The sequence below is a fragment of the Mustela erminea genome, chromosome 7 (assembly GCF_009829155.1).
Source record: "Mustela erminea isolate mMusErm1 chromosome 7, mMusErm1.Pri, whole genome shotgun sequence".
Classification (NCBI taxonomy): domain Eukaryota; kingdom Metazoa; phylum Chordata; class Mammalia; order Carnivora; family Mustelidae; genus Mustela; species Mustela erminea.
The window spans coordinates 135,036,021-135,057,594 of record NC_045620.1 but is presented as its reverse complement, the minus strand read 5'-3'; the positions used below and the strand labels follow the sequence as shown (position 1 = coordinate 135,057,594).

Below are 21,574 nucleotides of genomic sequence, written 5' to 3'. Positions count from 1 at the left end.
CAATTTTGTGAATATGCTAAAAACCACTGAATCATATACTTTAAATAGGTGAATTTTAGAGTATTTGAGTTATATTTAATTAAAACAACTGGCTAGCTCAGTCAATAGAGTATATAAGACTCTTGATCTCTTTGCTTCAAGAGTTCAGGCCCCATGCTGGGCATGGAGTTTAATTAAAAAAAAAAAAAGATAAATATGAACGGATACTCCCAAGTCATTAAATAAAGATAGTGGAGAAAGAAACTTCTCTAATATAAAGAGTATTTGCAACTAAGACAAACTACTTTGCAAGCATTTCTTCGAAACTAGAGGAAGATCATTAAGTGTCTTTAGAGGAAGAATAGGGGAAAAAAAAGGAAATTACTTGTATAGCACTCATTATAACTTGAAAATAGAAGTAAAATATCACTAAAATTTTGAGTGCATTGTCTTTGTCTTATTTTAGGAAATATTTAAAAACAGAACAAACAATAGTAGCACACAGGATCAGATGATGAGAGAACACTTGTTAAATTAAAACTGTTCAGAGTTTTAGAGATTAATTTTTAACTTCCATCCATCCCTTCAATCCTGTTTTCCCCATAAACTCTCTAATCATAAGTTCTACCGCAGGAAAGACAGTATTATATCTTATGGAAAAATGTGTTTTATTTTATTTAAAAAAAAAAACTTTTATTTTTGCTCATGCGTGCAAGAAGTGCGCGCACATGCGTGCAAGTACGGGGAGGGAGCAGAGGTAGAAGCCGACTCCCTGCTTCGGGGAGCCCAATATGGGACTGCATCCCAGGACCCTGGGATCATGACCTGAGATATTAACCTACTGAGCCACCCAGGTGCTCCTATTTTATTTTTGTAAGTAAGCTCTATGCCCAAATGAGGCTTGATCTTACGACCCTCAAGACTAAGAGTTGCATGTTCTACCAACTGGGCCAGCCAGGAGCCTCCTATAGAAAAATATTTTAAAACAATTCTTAGTAGGTCCTCCAAAGACTCAAGATTCAGGAGTATGCTGCTTTGGTATCTTCAAAGAAAACTGAAAGGAAATTATTTCCATCAATAGCCGAAATAAGTTTTATAAACATCTGCCAGGCCATTTACATTAAAAGCAGAAATTCTCAGAAGTCTTGTCAGACAAAAATGAATCACGAAGCGTTTTTCTGATATCTACATAAAGAGGATCACCTTTTTTCTTCCCAAGAATGTACAGCTGGTTATAAATAAAACAGAGATACAGCCTGCTTAGTTATTCAAACTGTACCAGGTTACTCTGCGCACACTATATATTAATCTATTTTTAAAAAAAGATTTTAGGGCACCTGGGTGGCTCAGTTGGTTGAGCAGCTGCCTTTGGCTCAGGTCATGATCCTGGACTTCCAGGATCGAGTCCCGCATCGGGCTCCCAGCTCCTTGGGGAGTCTGCTTCTCCCTCTGACCTTGTTCTCTCTCACTCATTCTCTCTCAAATAAATAAATAAAATCTTTAAAAAAAAATTTTTTTTTAATTAAAAAATTTTATTTTTAAGTAATCTCTATACCCAACATGAGGTTCGAACTAAAGCCCCAGATCAAGGGTTGCCACCCCTCCAACTGAGCCAACCAGGCACCTTGTTCAGCATATTTCAACACAGTAATAATTAAAGACAAAAAATTGTAACAAGAAATAATTCTAAAAAATGTCATTTTCTTGACAAAGCTCATCTCTGTGTAAAATAAATGAAATGCAAACTTGGATATAGAAAAGATATTTGCCAAACAAGTAAACACTACTATTTAAGTATTGTCTTTACTCGCCAGCGTCCCACTGAACACAGCCAACGCACACTCCTTTACTTCCTTCCCCCATCGACTGAAGCTGTTATTCTCCTGATCATGTCTCTCATTAAATGGTTCCCAAGTTTTCTTCTACCGCAAATATCTTGGCAGGTATGGGGAAGGAGGAAGAAATAAAAACTTTCCGGGGAAAATCAGTATCTGATAAAGGTCCCATCTCCATCTGAAGTCACTTCAACATAGCACCATTTCCCACTTCAAAAGTCAGTCCCTGGATGTTTAATTATTATTTAAAAATTAAATACAGTAAAAACTAAATTACATTAATAATAACTTTCATATAGCATGATTATATTAACTGACACTCAATCATGCCGAACTTGATGTCAAGTTTATGACATCACCAAGAACCAATACCTGGTCTCTGTAATGAGCCTTTGAATAATCTAAATTATTTTCTGATTAAAGGATGCATAAACCTTTAACCGTAACCTTTCTAACCTCATCCCTAGTCCATCAAATTATGGCAGGGGAACACGTGCATAGAAGATCTAAAAAATATATTGCTAGGGGTGCCTGGCTGGCTCAGTCGATGGAGCATGTGACTCTTGACCTTGGGGTTGTGGTTCAAGCCCCACGCTGGATGCAGAGTACTTTTTAAAAACAATCCTTGAATAAATAAATAAATAATATATTGTTAAATACTTGGAAATAGTACCAAGCTGAAAGATCAGAATGCTCTGTGTGTGTGTGTGTTTGTGTGTGTGTGTGTGTCTCTCTGTGTGTATGTGTGTGTCTCAGCAGGTGTCTAATACAGTAGTCCTTTAAAGAACAAAACTTTTCTGAGCGTATTCAAGTAATGCTGCTTGGTGAATAAGCAAAACAATACCGGAAATGGGAGTACTAATATGAGTTGAGTAACGCCAGCAAGAGCATCTTGGCCGGTGAAAAGTCTAATCTAAACATCAGTATCATTAGTTTTAAAGCATTTTCACTTACTTCCCCACTCGTTTCGCATGGTTACCCAGATATTTATAAACAGTGATCTAAGACTGCCCTTTAAGAAGCAAGCATTTATGTTAAGTTTATATTAGCCCTTATAGTCGGGGTGCCCAGCTGGCTCAGGTCATGATCCCAGAGTCCTGCATCAAGCTCCTTGCTCAGTGGGACACCTGCTTCCCCTTCTGCCTGTGGCTCCCCCTGCTTGTGCTCGCTCTCTCCTTTCTTTCTCTCCAACAAATAAATCCTTAAAAAAAAAAGTCCTTAGACTTATGTTCTTACCACCTGTACCACTGTTTCCCCACTTCTCCAAGTAAAGCCTACGTAAACATACAGGAGAGGGAAGGAATGTTCAGTTAAAGTTAGTAAACTAAGGATAATACATGAGACATGCTTATTACCAAATCCAATTGGAATAAAAGGTCCAGAGGACAAAACATCATGGAAAACAGCTCATGTGAAATAGACAGTGAAGATCTGTGTGAAAGACAAGTTTCCTTGAGATACTTCAGTCTTCAGTCGTGCTGGCTAATAGCAGACCTATCTCCAAAAGCTTTGTAACTTTCAAACCTAAATGAAACCAACTGCAAAAGATCATTACCTACATATTTCATTCATGCCAACTCTACTTTGGGGTTGGTAATTCAGAAGTAAAAAGAGAGACCATCTGAGGGGCGCCTGGGTGGCTCAGTGGATTAAGCCGCTGCCTTCGGCTCAGGTCATGATCTCAGGGTCCTGGGATCGAGTCCCGCATCGGGCTCTCTGCTCAGCAGGGAGCCTGCTTCCCTCTCTCTCTCTCTCTGCCTGCCTCTCTGTCTACTGTGATCTCTCTCTGTCAAATAAATAAATAAAATCTAAAAAAAAAAAAAAAAAAAAGAGAGAGAGAGAGATCATCTTAATCTTTTACTACCATTCTCAATATAAGGAAGCAGAAGTCATTCCAACATACCAATTCTTTAATTTTTTTTCAGGAATAGGGTATTACTCGATATCTAAAATCAACTTTTCCTTTTTCTTTGTTACCAAGTCTGTGACTTTTCCTGGTCCCCAAACCTATATTCTTAAAATAATTTAAGGGATGAAGGGAGGAGGCTTTACAAATTTCATTATCACCACATAATGAATGACAACTACTCAGAAAACTGCTCCAACACCTGGTGATGATAGGCAATGATTAGCAAGTTTCAGTGCAGAATCCCCACAGAGTAGCAATTTTCAAAGTGTGATGTGGGGACCTTTAGGAGTCTCTCTTGCACTCTTTGGGGAAGGGGCACGAAGTCAAACCATTTTCACAATATTAAGATGCCATTTGCTCTTTCATGGTCATTGTTAGATGAGTGGAGTTTTCCAGAAGCTGTAAGAGATGGGATACTGCAATAGACTAACATAAAGCAACACCGATACTTACTTTTCTCTTAAAAGTTATTATTCCACTTATATTAAGTATCTAGAGTAGTCAAATTTAGAGATGGAAAGGAGAATGGTGGTTGACAGAAGGGGAGAATAAGGAGTTCAGCTGGAGAAGACAAAAAGGTTCTGGAGATGGACGGTGGTGATGGTTGCACAAAGTAAATGTACTTCATGCCCCAGAACTGCACACTTAAAATAGTAAATTTTTAGGTTATGTATATTTCACCACAATTTTTTTAAAAAGATTTTATTTATTTGACAGACACATCACAAGTAGGCAGAGAGACAGGCAGAGAGAGAAGGGGAAGCATACTTCCTGCTGAGCAGAAAGCCCAATGCGGGGCTCGATCCCAGGACCCAGCGATCATAAGCCGAGCTGAAGGCAGAGGTTTTAACCAACTGAGCCACCCAGGCTCCCCTATTTCACCACAATTTTTAAAGCCACATAGTATGTTAATTTCTAATGAGTTTATTACTCCAAATATATTCTAAATGGATTACAAAATTCTCACTTTTAATTTCTACTAATGTAAACATCTACAGGTATAATCTGTACAAACAAAAGCTTTCGGGCTCCACAATATTTTTAGGTTTGTAAAGATGTCTCTTGAGTCCAGTAAGTTTGAAAACCACTGCCCTAGAGGTAGGGTTGGCTGGCTCAGCCAGCATGGGACTTTTGATCTTGGGATGGTAAGTTCGAGCACCACATTGGGCACACAGTTTACTAAGAACAAAACAAAGACAAAAAGACACTGCCACAGGGCGCCTGGGTGGCTCAGTGGGTTAAGCCCCTGCCTTCGGCTCAGGTCATGATCTCAGGGTCCTGGGATTGAGTCCCGCATCGGGCTCTCTGCTCGGCAGGGAGCCTGCTTCCTCCTCTCTCTCTCTCTGCCTACTTGTGATGTCTCTCTGTCAAATAAATAAATAAATAATCTTAAAAAAAAGACACTGCCACAAAAAACACTGACCAATACTCAGTTAGGAAGTCTTGCACTGTAACCCGTAACTCCATCAATCCAATTAACATTCATCATCAAATAAAACAAAAGCTTTGGTGCCAAATCTACCAACCAGTCCTTTCTCTGAGGTGGATACTGATACCTTTCTATATACATGCTTATTATCTTGACATCGGTAAGACCTAAATTTCACTGTTTACTTGCCATAGGTTTTAAAGACAATCAATCACAGCAGTGTAAAATGTCAAATCCCTAATTCACGGCTACCACCAGCTACAGTGAACACCCCTATACTCACCACGCAGATTTTACTATTAACTTTTTGCCACACTTGCTTTATCACATACCCAACCATCTGTTAAGTCTTCGTGTAAACTGAACACACCAGTATGTGCATCACTGTTTTTTTTTCCCTCTTGAAGCAGAATTTAAATAAAATGAAAGGCATAAATGTTAGATGTACATTTGGTGAGTTTTCACAAATGCATACACCTGTGGCACTCAAACCCGTATCAACATAAAGAACATTACAATCACCACGAAAAGTTCCCTCCAGTCAAGTTAATCTCTGCCTCCATCCCTAGAGAGGCCACCATTCTTCTGACTTGTCACCCATGGACTACTTTTGCTTGCTCTAGAATTCATATAAATGAAATTACGTAACATACTTTTTATCTTTTTGTCATTGTTTTTTTTGAAGATTTTATTTATATATTTGACAGACACATCCAGAGAGGGAACACAAACAGGGGGAGTGGGAAAGGGAGAAGCAGTCTCCCAGCTGAGCAGGGAGCTGGATATGGGGCTCGATCCCAGGATCCTAGGATCATGATCCAAGCCAAAGGCAGTAGCTTAACGACTGAGCCACCCAGGAATCCCCATAATGTACTTAAAAAAAAAAAAATTTTGTATTTATTTCAGAGAAAGTGCACTCGCACAGAAGCAACGGGGGAGAGGGGGAAGTGGCAGAGTAAGAGTTAGAAGCAGACAATCAACCCAATGGGGGGCTTGATCCCAGGATCCTGAGATCATGACCTGAGCTGAAGGCAAACAATTAACCGACTTAGTCACCCAGGTGCCCCCATTGTGTACTTTTCTGCACAGCTGCCTTTACTTATATTTTTGAAATTCATCTATATCATAGTGTATACCAAGTCCATTCCTTTTTACTGCTGAGTAGTATTCCAGCATATGAATATACCAGTCTACCCACTTTACTATTAATGGACTGTCACCAGTTTTTGGTTCTTAAAATAAAGCTGTCATAAACATTCTTGTCCAGGTCTTTTTCTGGACCTGTCCCTTCATCCCTCTTGTGTAAATACTTAGGAGTGAAATTTCTAGGAGGGAAAAACCTTCTTAATTATGGAGAATTTCAAACATATGCATGAGAGAGAACAGTATAAGGGATTCCTAGTGAAGCCAGCTCCGCCTGTACTGGTTTAGAAACCCTCTTGTTTCATTTATGCCCCCACCCAGTATTTGGAGGTCCTAGATAGCATCAACATTTTTTCTTTAAATACCTCAATATGCAAACAATGTTTTCAAATCTGGTCAGATTATTTTTCATCAAATAGTCAAGAAACTTTCATCATTGATTTACCTATATGAATTAAGAGTTTAAAGTATCAATGGATAAACTACAATTTGTCTTCTCTTCATATCTTTTAAATGATGCCTTCTCTACCACCCCTCCTTAATACCTAGAGAGTCACTAGTACAAAGATACATTCTGTTCTTACTCTGAAACAACTAGAGCTAAACACAAAACCTGGTATTGAGAAATATCACATAAAAATATCAGTATGATCAAGCCTATCTCCCAACTGTTAAGCACCCTGAATTAACTAACCCATGCTATGGTACCATTTTATAAGTGAAACTATACACGAGACTTAAAAAAAAGTCTGGTAACTATCCCTTTCTAAGAACAAAGGTAGTTCTCATTACCTCCAATACTGAACAAGGAGGTAAAACTTGAACGCTTCCAGTCACTAGATTTTTGTTAGCCTTAAAAACCTATCTGTGCTGGAAATAAGGAGAAATGGCCATTCTCCACGACTGCTGCTGACAGTGGAATGCACACAATCTTCTCAGAGGGCCATGTGGAAAAAAGAAAAGCCCATCTTCTGATCTGGAAATTTCACTTCCAAGAACTTAACCTAAGTAAATCCCAGCATAAAGCATGCAGCAAGGATGTTCTTCCCAGTGTTGTTTATAGTGGAGAAAAACTGTTTACAACGTAAATGTTCAACAGGGAATTACCATAATTAAGCAACATCCAAATAAACACACACCAAGGGTTTAAATGCCTAAAACCACATATGCATATGCACATAAAAATAGCATACATGTTACAAATGAGAGGGGAACACTTGCTGTTCATCAATTTTAATTACCTCTATCTAATAAATTTCATTTTAATTTCAGCTGCATCTTCTTAATCTGTGCCAAATTTTTCAAAGAGCAAAGCTTAGAGTTTTGGATACACACGATATACATCCTTGAAAATACAGGACTCAATGATTAAGTTCCAGAAAAGTGAACTCTAGAATTAAAATAGCATACACACAATAATAACAAGAAAAAAAAAAATGAAATCTAGACAAAGCGTTCTGACAAGATGGCAGCATGTTACTAAGAACTCAAAGGGAGGGGCACCTCGGTAGCTCAGTCGGTTAAGGGTCTGCCTTGGGCTCCCCTCTCTCTCTCCTTCCTGCTCCTGTTCTCTCTCTATCCCTGTTTTTCTCTCTCTCTAATAAATAAAATCTTTAAAAAAAAAAAAGAAGAAGAAGAAGAAGAACCCGAAGGAAGCATTACACAATCTAGTACAACGCAATACCGCTCACTTTGTCCATGATCCAGCCCAGAGCCTCTCAAGCTTGGCATCACAGACACTTTGGGCTAATTCTTTACTGCTGTGCCTTTTCTCGTGCATAAGATAACGCTTAGAGGCATTCAGACCTCTAACTCATCCTATGTTAGTAGTAGCCCTCCCATTCTCAACAAGCAAAAAAGGTTTCCAGAACTTCCTAAATGTCTGCTGAGGGTAAATTCACCCTGGCTGACAACCACTCATCTAACTTTTACACTTGTATGTCTGTATGCACAACATTCCATTCCATCTCACTCTTCAAAAAACAACTCTTGGCTTCAAGGAGTTAATAATCTAAAGGCAAAAGATGCTAGAGTCAAGAACTTTTAGAACTTTATTGCAATATCCTGTATATAAGAAGGGCTTTAAAATTAAAGACTCTAGGAGTTTTGCCCACCACAGACCTATCTTCCCTCCTTCACAACTTACAGACATAATATAATGGCTTATATTAAACTGAACAAATTCCTTGAAACAGAGATTCACACCGTCATCTTCAGTCAGCAACCCTATATTTAGGGCCAAATGGATTTCATTTAATTTCATCTAGTCATACCACTTGGGTTCAAATCCCTGCTCTACCATTTACTAATTCCATGATGTTGACCAAGTTACTTAACTTCCTTATGCCTCAGATCTCTCAAGTTTAAAACAGAAGTAATAACAGTCAACTTAATCTATGGGAACAAGGTGAATATAAAATGCTTAAAATAGTGCTTAGTGTTTAGTAAGTGCCCAATAAATATCAGTGATTTGGTATTATTTTAACTAGAAGCCCATTAAGGCAGGCACCATGATCACCAATTTACAGCTGAAGAAACAGGCCAAGAGATTAAGAAACTTGCCTGTGGTCACAAAACTGCAAGGTTATGGTGCAATGATTCAAAAACAGTCCGTATGATTCCAGGGTCCATAATTTTTCCATTATGTCAATAAAACTACATTAAGATTCATTAACTATCAAGATCAGTCTTACTTCAAAATAACCAACACAAGACATTTTCAGTAAAGATTAATTTAGAACCCTTAACTAAATTCTAGCGTATTACTGAATTAAGGTCACACCGCTTTTATACAGGAACATAGACAAAGTTCAGTTTTGTTATCCCATTTTAAATGGTTCTTATTTATATGTACCTTAGTTTCAGACATTATTTATATGTTATACCAAAGCAGCTTATTAAAATTAGTCTACTAAAAGACCATCAACACCCAAGGATAACACAGTGTTGTCTGAGTCAGAGGTTATCTTGTATACATTCACTAAGTATCCTGTTCTTACTCCAAGGTCACTGACTTTGTAAATGACAGATTTTGTTCCCAAGTCCCAGAAGGCTCTGGTGAAACTCTGGATTTCTTTGATTTGCCCTTATCTTACACCTAAGTCCTTAATGACTCCCAAACACGCCACACGTGCTATTACTCTGGCTGGCTGTCATGTAACTTACTAATCTTTCTTGCTTCAACTTTGCTCCTCCCCATAAACCAACAACTGGTGCATCACCTCCTTCTCCTGAAACCGTTTCACTATAGTTGTTAGTTTTCCAACATTACATACATACACTGTCAATGACATGTTCTTCAACCTGGACTTTTAAAAATTACTCATCTTAGAGTTGGGAGAAAGTCAGAACAGGGGTCAAATGGCTAGGACCTGTATGTAGAACTTTCTGGTCCTCCAAAATGAGAATGAAAAGTGACCCAGAAATTTAGCCCAACACTCTGGTTTTACAAAGAACACTGAGATGCGGGTAACTGTGTGAAATCTCTAACCTAAGATAACTCTTGGAGATAAAAAGAGTTTAGTCTTGGCCATTTGGGCCCTCTTAATCTGCTTTGCTCTTCTGCTTACTCATTTGGATTTTAACATTTTTCCCTGCCTCTACCGTTCAGTATCCTCTCTCAGTACAGTGACCACCCGCCACGGTCATTTTGAGTAAACAGTCCAAATAACTCCCGACCCACTGCTCTGTAACAGAGAAAGAGGCTGAGAATCTCTGGCATTTAGGACAAAAATTTTGCCCATCCTTCAGGTTACTCTTTACTGGTCTTCTGTAACAAGTCAGTTGTACTCACTTTCTCTGCACGAGATTCATCTTCCTGCTCACCAAAGGAAAAAAGAGAAAACCTCATTTTAGCACCCAGGTTCAGAAATCTCACTCTTCTTTCCTCATTATTTTGGTAGACTTTGCATTAAATTACTAACTTACCGATCATCAAACTCTTGCTCACTAGTCTATCACTTCCTCCTTGTCTGTCAATTAAGGCTACCAGCAGGTAATCAGCACTCAAACCATGAATTCTAGATACGGCCACATGTTCACCATTCAAAAATCCTCACCTCCCTCACTGTCAACCAAATGAAAACATCTCACTCTTGACCTTCTCTTGTATGGTTCCCACCTCCCTTTCCTCATTCTCCTCCAACAAAGCTCACTCCAAAAACCTCGCTTTGTGAAGCCTCTCCTGAGGGTTTCAATTTCCTTTGAACTATGTAGCATTTTGTTCATGAGCACCCTATGGGAATTATTTATTTGGGATTTTTCACAGGCACTCCGTATTACCAATTATTAGAGGACAAAATCTACAGTTCTTGGCTTTGTTCTTCCCCATACTGCTTAGCAAAGTGCCTTGCACATATACCAAGCTCTCAAATACAGTTGCCAACTTGAAGATCGGCTTTCCTGGGATTTCTTTATAGGCTGCTCATCAAGTAGCAACTAGTTTCTGAAGCCACATTTTGTTAGTAAAAATATTTTAGACACCCTTGGCATCTCTAATCAAACTCAATTCTTTTTCACTTGGCAGAAAAAAATTGTCATTTCAGGGGTTCTCTCCTATACTTGCCGTCTCTTTCAAATCACTTGTTAACTAAACACAACTCTTCTCTACTCGTGCCATCATAAAAACTAAATTTCTAAGAACCACAAAATAAGGTTATTCCTTCGGCCCAGAGTTCACTTGCGGGAGAACAGGAAAAGCTCTGTGGTAATTCTGAATGGGGGCAAGGTAAGTAATAAAATGCGAAATAATAAAACTGAAGAGAAAGAGACTGAAACACGCTGTGAGAGCCACCAAAGTAGGACATACAGGGAGAAGCCTCTCCTTAACATAACGGAATCTGCTAACAGAGTCAGTGTTGTGTATAACCATTACAATATGCTACTGAAGTTTGCCATCACTTTCAAGTTGGCAAATTTCTTGAAGACAACTTGCAGCAATTCAGTATGAAAAGCTTTTAAAGTGCCTCTTCAATGCCAGCCCGAGTGGAGCTAAGACCTATAAATATAACATAAAGTACACTCTGTGCATTGCCCCTTTATCTGCTAGCTCCATTAGCCATAATTTTGACCAGATCACCCATTATCTGTATTAAAAAACGAGGTTAAAGAAGTAAAAAGGAAAATTTCCTGCCACATGTTATCTGATGGGGCAAGAAAGAGAGTGCTGGAAAGGAAAGAAGCATTTTCTCTGCTACTGCTTCCTGAATAATCACCGATCCAGCACGCTTGCCTTTCAAAGCCCACCTAAAACGCCGAGAATCAATAGGCCTTTTGTAAAAATGGTACTTAAAAAAAACAAAAACCACTCCAGGATATAATGCTGGAATTTAAAATTTAAAAACTTACGTTACTGATCAAAAGCTCCAATGCCATGACAAAGCTAAAAATACTCTCTCCCACTAGTAAGAGTGAATCAGAGGGGTCACCTACTCCACCCAATAGCCGCCCTTGTTAAGACTGGACAGTTCAAAACCTGGAAAGCTTTCCTTGCCTGCTCCACACCAGAAATGAATTTGATTCCACGCATTAGTATTTAAGTGTAACTAAGTAACAGCAAGACAATGTTACCAAATACTGAAATTTATCAGGACATTTTGTCCTTCGGATTTATCTGTACCTTTTTCACAGTTACCGAACTTTCCCCATCCCCTCCACTCCTTTTAGCACGGAAAAGCTCAACAGATAACTGTTACTTGAAAAATGAAGTTATCTGTTCAGATTTGCGAAGTAAATTTCCATTACTAGGTTTGGGACGAAAACCTACTACACACATACTGTCTCTATCGAAAAGGTGCCTGCACGTTCTTTCAAACAGGCGGGAGCCTGTGAGTTGATTCCGTTCGTTTAAAGGGGTTCCCAGATCGCCTCAGTACGCCTGAGAAAAGGATTTTCAGTCTTGCACAAACCTACTTGGATGTTTCAAAGTTACACAGTTTGGAAAAGCAGCTTTTTGAGTGTTAAGAACTGAAACAATACATCCAGGAGGGCCAAGGCTAAGCTGGTCAAACCTTCCACACGTCGGCAGACGACTCAGCAAGCCCCGGCGCACACGTCTCTCTCCCATTCCCATGAAATTCTCAATGAAAGGCTTCACACACAAAAGGGCCTTGGCGCCCCGGTCGCACAATTCCCGGGCTCCCGCCGCCCGGTCTCTCCCCAGCCCGGGCCAGTGCAGGAGACTCACCAGCACCGTGGTGCAGATGGACCTCAGCTCGGACTCCACTTTCTCCCGATAGTCCTTAATCAGCTGCAACTTCTTGTCCGAGGTGTCGGTTTTCTGCTCGATGCTCGAGATGACCCTCCAGGCGGACCTGCGGCCGCCGACCACGTTCTTGTAGGCCACCGAGAGCAGGTTGCGCTCCTCGTTGGACAGCTCGGCGCCCTGCTCGGTCACGGCCTTCATGCAGGTGGCCATGTCGTCGTAGCGCTCGGCCTGTTCGGCCAGCTTCGCCTTCTGGATCAGCTCCGTCTTCTCCATGGGGACGCGGAGAGGAGAGCGAGGGCGAGCACCGACCCGGATCGGGAGGAGGCGTGCGGACGGCCTGCGGGCGGGGGCGCAGACAGAAAGGCGGGGGCGGCGCCGTCAGACAATGCGCCCGCCGCCCCGGGCCGCCCGCCGCCCGCCAGCCGCCCCTTTTGTCCGTCCCCGCACGCGCCGCCCAGTTGAATTTCCCTCCCCCGCCCACGCTCCCCGCAGGCGCCCGGGAGGCCGAGGGGCGCCCCGCGGAGGCGGCCCGCGGCAGGGGAGGAGGAAGGGCCGCTCCCGCGCCCGCCCGGCCCAAGATGGAAGCGGCCGTTGGCCCACACCTTGCCGCCAGAGCCGTCCCTGAGGAGCGCGGCGTCGAGGCCGGCCGCTCCCGGGGGCCGGCCTCCCGCCCTGCCCTCAGGCCCGGCCAGGCCCGGGAAGGGCCAGGGGCGACGGCGGCGCTCACCTTCACGTCTCCGCGGCCGCGGCGCGAGTCCCACCACTTTGATCCGCTTTTGGCTTTAGCCGAGGACCCTCCCGTCTCAGCCTAGCCCGGAGCCGAGGGGCGGGCCGCCGCGCCGCGGCCCTCGCTCCTGCCGCCCAATGACGCGCCGCGCTGCTCCCGAGAGTCCCGCCTCCAGCTCGGCGGCTGGCCAATGAAGACTGAGCGCGCGGAAGGGGGCAAAGAGGGCGGGGCGGGAGGGGAAGCGGAGGCTAGGAGGGTGGGTCGGCTTGGGCAAGTTCGGTTGGCCGGCAGGCTGCGGCTTCGGCCACGGGGTTTCCTCCAATTAGATCCAGGGTAAAAGGACGTCACTGTTGCCATGGCGATGCTGTTACCAACTCCCCTCATCCTCCCCGCCACCCCCAGCTCTTGTGGGTGCGGCACGGGAGCGGGAGGCTCGCCCCACCTCTCCGGCGGTGGCCGCGTCCCCTGCTGCCGCACCGCTGCAGATGGTGCAGTGCATCTTGCGGGCTAACGCCGCTGCGGCTCTCCTCGGCTCCGCTGAGCAGGGCCCGGGATGGTGACAGAGGCGGCTGCGGGTCGCACGAGCTCCGGTCTTTCCTCCACCTTCCCGTTCGTGACAAAGGTTTGGAGTTCCATACCCTGAACCCAGCCTTGAATGACGTTGCGACTAGAGCTCCGAATTAGAAATTATCCCATCCCCACTGAAGAGGAATCGTCCCTGGAGAAAGTCGCTTAAGAACGACTTTTTAGGATCAGCTCAAGCTTTCAGACGGGCACCCAAAGCCAAAAATTCCCTTGGAAAATTCCCAAGAAACTCCAGGCAGGTCTCTCCCGCAATGGCCGGGTATTCTGATTTTATTCTGACACTCGGGATAATCCGTAAAGCACGCATTAAACTCCCCTGCCCGCCCAAAGCAGCTGTTCTTATATCTCCGTCTAGTCTTTCCAGGTTATTGTCTAAATACATGTTTTTTTTTCCACATCGTTTTATGTGTAAATGGATTTTATTTTCTGATGTTATTTTTGAGGGGACACTGGAAAACCTAGACTTCTAGATGCTCGCTTTAGACTTCTCCTAGACTTTTCCTGTTCAGACCCTTCAGAAGTGAGAAAGTTTGACCCAGATGCCTTTTATTGGGGTCATCACTAGCACTTTCTTTTCTCTTTACACTAGGCACACCCCTCCAGCCACTCCCTTCTCTCCTGGCCTGACAAATCAGGTGCCTGTCCCGGGTATCCTGGAAGAGGCCTCTGTGCCATCTTAAGATGAAAATTCCCATCTGGGCTCACACTGCTGTGATTTCAGTTCCAGCAAGTCCAAGGGAATGGATCTATGAAAGCCAAAGAATGCCACAGCAGAGAAAGAATTTCAGATCCAATGGTGCTAGGGCGGCTGGAACAGATCTGGAAAATCTCTAGAATGGATGATCTGAGAGTTCGCACAGATGGCAGGAGAAGGTACAGACTCTCCAGAAATGTAAACTCCCTCCTATGTGCCCCTCCCTGTCCTAACTTGTAAAGGTTGCTTTGTGCTTTGATGGACAGGAGAGGCCTGGGTTGGAAAGGGCCCGTGTCAATGCAAAAATGCCTCACTATGTCCTAGCATTCTAACATAGGGCTCTGCCGTTATTTCTGGAATTCCTGGGGCCAAGCTGCAGACACACAGTGTTTATGGCCATGTGGGCTGGGATGGAGCCGGACACCAAGAAATCCCAATAGAAAGAATTTGCATGTGGAAGGTCAGATAAAATGCTTTCTGTATAACCAGTGAACGTCAAGCTTAGAAATTAGAGATAGCACAGGCAAGGGGACATACTGGTGGAGGTAGACAGGGGACAGAGACGCTTGAAGGCGATCGTCAGGGGACTGGCCCTCTGTGGTAGGCAGGGAGGGAAGGAGCAAGCACACTAATTCGTTGTTGGAAAGTCTGGGCTGTGCTGCCATCTCCCTGGGTGACCTTGGGCAAGTTTTTGCTGCTCTCTGTAACTCAGTCTCTAAAATGTCTGCTTTCTTTCAATCATCAAATATTCATTGAGCACCAGCTCATACAGTTACAATCATCTGCAATCATGGGTGAAATGTGCTTCAAAATAATGGCACACTATGAAATTACAAAGTATTTTATGGGGGTCTCGAGGGACACGGGCATACCTGAACACCTCTACACGGACAGAACTTGGGAAGAGAAAATTAAAGCCCTGGGCACTTCAGGTTCCCCGACACATAAAAATCTAACACTTACTGAGTGAATACATGCGTCAGACACCATTTTAAGTCTTTTGTATTAACTCATTTAATCTGCTTAATGCCACATGAAGTCCACATTACTCTAATCATCCCCTCTGTCTCACAGATAAGGAATCTGAAGCACAGAGAGATTAAGTATTATGTGCAGAACTCCTAGCTGGATGTGGACCTTTGCAGATGATCTGGGCACCCAAGCCCATTTCTGTTTCCGGTCTGCCAGATCTTTGCTCAGTGCTGTCGGGACTCGAGGAAAGATCAGACTATTCTCTGTCCTCCAGGAGTTTCACCTCCTGTAAAGATAAAATACGTTAAACCTTCACATCCAACGTGCTGGCAAGCCCTCTAGGGAACAGACAGCTCGCAAAGAAAGTACTGACAAGTTACTACTTATTTGTCTGATGTTCTTGTTATTTTCACTAAATTCCTTGGTGAGAAGAAGCTGCTGGAGCCAGAGGAAGCACACTGATTCTGAAGCCTGAAGATCTGACATTCCAGCCCTGCTATTTATTTCCAGTTTGACCTTGGACTCCCTGATCCCCTCCAGGGTTCCCTAACCCGCAAAAATCATGGTGCATCACACGATTGTTGTAGAGCTATCACATAGGAAGATGTTGCGCGTATCGCAAATGTTCAGTAAATGCTAGTTTTCTTCCTTCCTTCCCTCTGTTTGGGGATAGGACACAGAGGAGGAGGAAGATGCCCGCCCACAGCAAGGAGCCTCATCGCTTGAATCACTGCCTAATTAGTGGAGTTAATGGCCTGCAGAATGGCCACTGTCAGTGTACATTTCAGAATGAATGAGTCCTCCCAGTTGAGTTTACTCATAAATTGTTTCGGTGGTTTATTTGCACAGAGCAGTAGGTCATTTCAGAGGAACTTCTTCCTCTCCCGCCATACGGCGGATATTTTACCGACAAACAAACATTTGAGTAAGACTCTTCACCTGAATCCCTGTGTAATCATTATCAATATTTCTGTTTAGTGGCTTGTTGAAGAGCTGCCCCCTCTGTTCACTCTACCTGGAGGCACTAAATGAGATCCACATAGAGCCCAGACAGGCAGAGAAATCAAGGGAGTTTGGTCCGGGAAGTCTTCCAGACTTTCCCTGGCTTAAGGTCAGGACTCAGTTTCCCATCAGGCCTGCCATGGGAGAAGCTTATTCCTGCCATCTCTAGGCATTCCTCTGTGCCCATAGTTACCCCATTTTTGGCATCTCCTGGACATCCCTGGGGCCACATAACTGTGTACTTTAAGGAAAAAAATATACCAGGTCATTCCTTCATTAAAAACCATGTAAGTCTAAGGGCACCTGGGTGGCTCAGTTGGTTAAGCATCTGACTCTTGACCTCAGCTCAGGTTACAATCTGAGGGTCTTAAGTTCGAGTCCTGCACTGAGTGCAGTGTGGAGCCTACTTAAAAACAAACAAACACGTAAGTCTTCAAACAATACTTCTGTCACGACTTGTGTTTTAAGAGGAGAGTAAGCTAGCTCTTCCATTTGAAGAACAAAACTTCACTGGTAGGATGTCAGACATCCTGAGCAGCTTTTGGTCACTTGGCCTCTTGGGGAAGGGTCCCGGTACTCTGACATTTCCCCAGCATTTCCTATGTGCCAGGCAACAGAGTATTTTTTAAAACGTTTGATCGCTTTCGTAATGATGATAGTGACGATAATGTTAACTGAAAATGAAATAGCATTCATTCTACCAAAAAAGGAAACAATACATAAATGTTCAAAGGACAATCCAAAGATCTTGAGAGCCTGACTCTGAGAGGTGACCGCTGCTAGTGTTTTGTTGATCGCCTTCTAGAGCTCTCTTTTTGTGTGGATACATGTATGTGGTTTTACATTAATGAGATGGCATTCTTCACTTTGTTCAGTGTGATGGCTAATTTAATGGCTCAACCTGGTTGAGCCATGGGGTGCCCAGGTATTTAATCAAACATTATTCTGTGACAGTGTTTTGGGTAGAGATTAACGTGTAAGTTGGTGGGCTTTGAGTAAGCAGACTGTGCTCTGTGTACTGTGGGTGGGCCACATCCAATCAGTCAAAGGCCTGAAAACAACAAAAGAGTAGTTTCACTTGAGCAAGAGATTCTTCTCCAGCAGACGGTCTTTGAACTTCATCTGAAATATAAGCTCTTCTTCAGTTTGCAGCAGACAGCCTTCAGACTCAGACAGAAACATTGGTTCTCCTGGGTCTCCAGTCCATAGGCCCACCCTACAGATTTTGGATTTGCTGATTCCTTGCAATAAGTATTTTTCTGTATGTATACACATCCTATCGGTTTTCTTTCTCTGGAGAATCTTGACTAATACAACCAATAACTTTCTTTTTTTACCCAAAAAATGATATGATATTTTTAAACACCTTTAAGCATATATCTATGACATAATGATTTCTCTCAGTAAGACCATGAGCTTCCTGAGGGTAAGAATTTTCCTTCTCTCCTTCGTTCCCTTCTTTCTTCCTTCCTTCCTTTCATTTTTAAGATTTATTTATTTATTTTGAAGAGAGAGAGAGAGAGAGATAATACCCAAACAGGGGAGGGGCAGAGGGAGAGGGAGAGAGAGAATACTAAAGCAGACTTCTTGCTGAGAGCAGAGCCCAACCTGGGGCTTGATCCCAGGACCCTGAGATCATGACCTGAGGCAAAATCCAGAGTCAGATACCCAACCGACTGAGCCACCCAGGCGCCCCACTTTTTAAATTTTTAATATAAGCTCTATGCCCAATGTAGGGCTTGAACTCATGACCCCAAGATCAAGATTCATATGCTCTACCAACTCAGCCAGCCAACTAGGCACCCCCAACATTTTCTTCTTCTTCTTTTTTTTTTTTTAAGATTTTATTTATTTATTTGACAGAGAAAGACAGCGAGAGAGGGAACACAAGCATGGGGAGTGGGAGAGGAAGAAGCAGGTTTCCTGCTGAGCAGGGAGCCTGATGTAGGACTTGATCCCAGGCCCCTGGAATCATGACCTGAGCCAAAGGCAGACGCTTAAGGACTGAACCATCCAGGTGCCCCAAGAGTTCTTTTTTGATCTTGTATGTCTACTATCCTCTCAACAAAAGGCAGGTATTATAATTCCCACTGTATGGTTGAACAAATTGATCTTTGGGGAGGCTACATTACCTGTCCAAATTGGTAAGCAGTAGAGTTAAGATTCACAAACAGGCCTGTCTGATTTCCATCTACTTCTGCCACAATAAACCAGACTCTGAGCCACCTGTGATGGAAGAAGACAGAAGCTGTGATGTTTGCAGCCCAGGAATAATGTTTAGTCATTTGACGCTGGTGGGTGGAAGTCTGTTTTTACACTCAACACATCTGCAGGGAAAGGGCACCTTCTCGGTCCTGTCTGTTCCCTTTAGTTAATTACATGCCCATCTCTCCGTTTAGCCTATGGCCTTCCAGCGGGCAGGCCTTCCTCTGCCTTCCATGTCCCTGGTGTCTGACGGACCCAGAAGGTATTTAGCGAAGTTTTGTTTTGTGAGTGAATCAAGGTCATCAAGGGGACATTTCCAATAACAGCTATTGTTTGCACCAAACCATATATGAAATCACTAGAATGGTAGGATATTCACAAATGCCATAAACACAGGATTGCATGTGCTATGAAGAGTATATGAAGAGCTTTGAAGTTAGCATGGAAAGTCGCTGAGCCGTCAGAAATCCTTCCTTAACTTCCCACACGAACACGCTTGTATGCCCTACACTCCTAACTCAGGATCAGTTTCTTGCTAGGTCTTTCAACAAAGTATTGAAGGGGCTACCGCGCGCCAGATACTGTCCTAGAGGCTGGGATTCCCCAAATGATTAAGACACAACCTGTGCCTACGATGACCTTGGAGGAGAGCCCAAATGCGGGTGCCAAACCTGGAGCTCAGCAGGAGCAGGGAGGCTCGCCCTCCCTTTTCTGGTTCTCACGTGCTCGCCTACCCGGCTTCAAGCCTGTGGGGTCTAGAGATGGCTGTTTAGAAGGCAGAAGTAGAACTGTGCCTGGGAGTCCCTCCGAATCCATTGAAACTTCTCACCTGATGATTCAAGTGGAGTGACAGCTGAGGCTTTAGAAGCCTGTCCCCAGGAGCTGACTTGGAATTCCCTCTATGCAAGGCAATCACTTGTCAGGGTGGAGACATCAAACCCACAAAAAACACATGAAAAAGCTCAAGAGGTTGGTACCATTAGTCTAAGGGCACAGAGCAAAGATAACTTGGACAGGGCTGAGGGGTATAGCCATGGGCCTTCATCATCACACAAAAATGTTCATGATGTTCTCGTGTTGTTGCTGTTGAAGAAGTCCATTATGTACGCTCTATCTATATCTATGTATTTGAGTTTTGGTCCACAAAGCAACAAATCCTCACCGTCTCCCAAATTATGACTCATCAGCAGACAATTCAGGACAGTTGAACGGCGGAACGAACACAGAACAGTTCGAGAACAATGCACACAGGCATCGATTGTGTGGCTCTCACAGTAAGTGCTGTGCGAGTCGAGAGAAGGGAGACTCAAGCGTGGGCTGGAGAGATTGCGCCGACAGATGTCACGCATCAGAAAGCTTGGGCAGAAAAAGGGTCCCGGTAGGAAAAGGGGAGAGCCACGGAGAGGCAGCAGGTCTGTGTTTCCCGCCTGTCTGCTGCCCCAGTGGATGCCTCTGGAAGGGCGGAAAGGCTTCTCTTGCTCCTCCTTGTGGGGGGTCAGCTTTGGACAGGGCCAGCCCCAAGAAGGTAGCTCTGGACAGCGTGTTGGAACGCAGACCACCCAGGGGAGCTCGGTATCCAGAGCTAGAATCTCTTCTGCCTCTTTACCTCCTTCGGCCATAACCAGCTCAGTCACACTGGGGAGGTGGGGACCCTTACCTCCTGGCCCCTTCCCAGGAAGGATCTTGTAAAAAATGTGAGTCAGACCTTTGCATTACTTTCCTGCTTAAAAATCCTTCAGCAGCACTTAGCAGCAGCTCCTAGTTGGGACGGCCTAGGTTTGAGTCCTGACTCCGATACTCACTAGGTGTGTGATCTTGGGCAAGGTCCCCGAACGAGTCCGTGCCTCAGTTTCCTCATCTGTGAAATGGGGATGATGATTACATTAATACCTCTTCAAATGGGCCAATAGGAGGATTTGATGAGTTCATATCGATCAAGCGCTTTGAACAGTGCCATTTACGTGCTCCTGAGATAAATCGAATTAACTCAGAATCCTTCCAGGGACTGGTGCCTGGCACCAGCGCTCGGCAGAGGGCTCGATGGATACACTGGGTGCCGAGACACCAACGGCCAAGTGGACACATGTACCAACGATGGACGGTGGGAGAAGTCAAGGCCACAGGACAGGGTGAGCTGAGGCTGCTTGCTCAGGAAGGCTTTGAGGCTGGCCTGGGTCCACCCCCCAGCCAGAGGCACCCATGACTCCAGGCGAGAGGGGCTGGAAGCTCCAAGCAGCCCCCTAGGGCGCCCCTTACCCGTAGTCCCTTCCAGCTCTGTAAACTGACTCCCAACTGCCCCGGCCCGGCCGACGAAGAAAACCCAGGCAAGCAGCCTTTGGCAGAAAAAGGAATTCTTCGGAATGTAATAACTCCCTGATTAATTTGGACAGTTTCTCTTCTGGATTTCCTGAAAGCCAGCATAAGCCCAGGTAAGAAATTTGTTTCCATACATGGAAACGAAACACAGGAAAGTGTGTTCCATCAAAAGCAGCCCCTGGAAGAAAGGCGCCCACGCCACCCCGCTCCCCTCGGAATATGCCACGAGGGGCCCGGGAACCACGATCGCTCTAATCAATGCCAGCGGACAAAGGCTGCACAGGTCCTCTCCCTGCTCCTGGTCCTGAAGCTCAGAGACCGGCCAGCCAGCCTGTGTGCTCAGTGCTGCAACAGCTGCCCCACAGCTTCTGGAAATAAAGGGGGAAAGGCAGCAACTTGTCGTTTCTTGACCCAATGTTTTTAGAACATGAAACCAAAATAAGAGAGATTTTAAAAAAACCCCAGCCTCCAGCAAGTCAGTGAAATGAGACTTTGTTCACCAACGGTAGGCAGAAGCCTTTGGGCTGGGGCTTTGATAGAAGGTTCTGGTTGCCTGTGTCAGGGGATTGGGAG

General features: G+C 44.1%; 1 protein-coding gene across 1 annotated transcript in view; it reads right to left on the bottom strand.

Annotated features, from left to right (window-relative positions):
- Nucleotides 1–13,360, bottom strand: part of YWHAQ (tyrosine 3-monooxygenase/tryptophan 5-monooxygenase activation protein theta) — a 37,838-nt gene extending 24,478 nt beyond the window's left edge. The window contains exons 1-2 of the mRNA XM_032353364.1: nucleotides 13,228–13,360; nucleotides 12,480–12,837 (exon numbers count right to left, since the gene is read on the bottom strand). Coding sequence (XP_032209255.1) covers nucleotides 12,480–12,773 — 294 coding nt within the window. The 5' untranslated portion in view covers nucleotides 12,774–12,837; nucleotides 13,228–13,360. The remainder of the gene's footprint in view (nucleotides 1–12,479; nucleotides 12,838–13,227) is intronic.
- Between the last annotated feature and the right edge of the window lie 8,214 nt (nucleotides 13,361–21,574).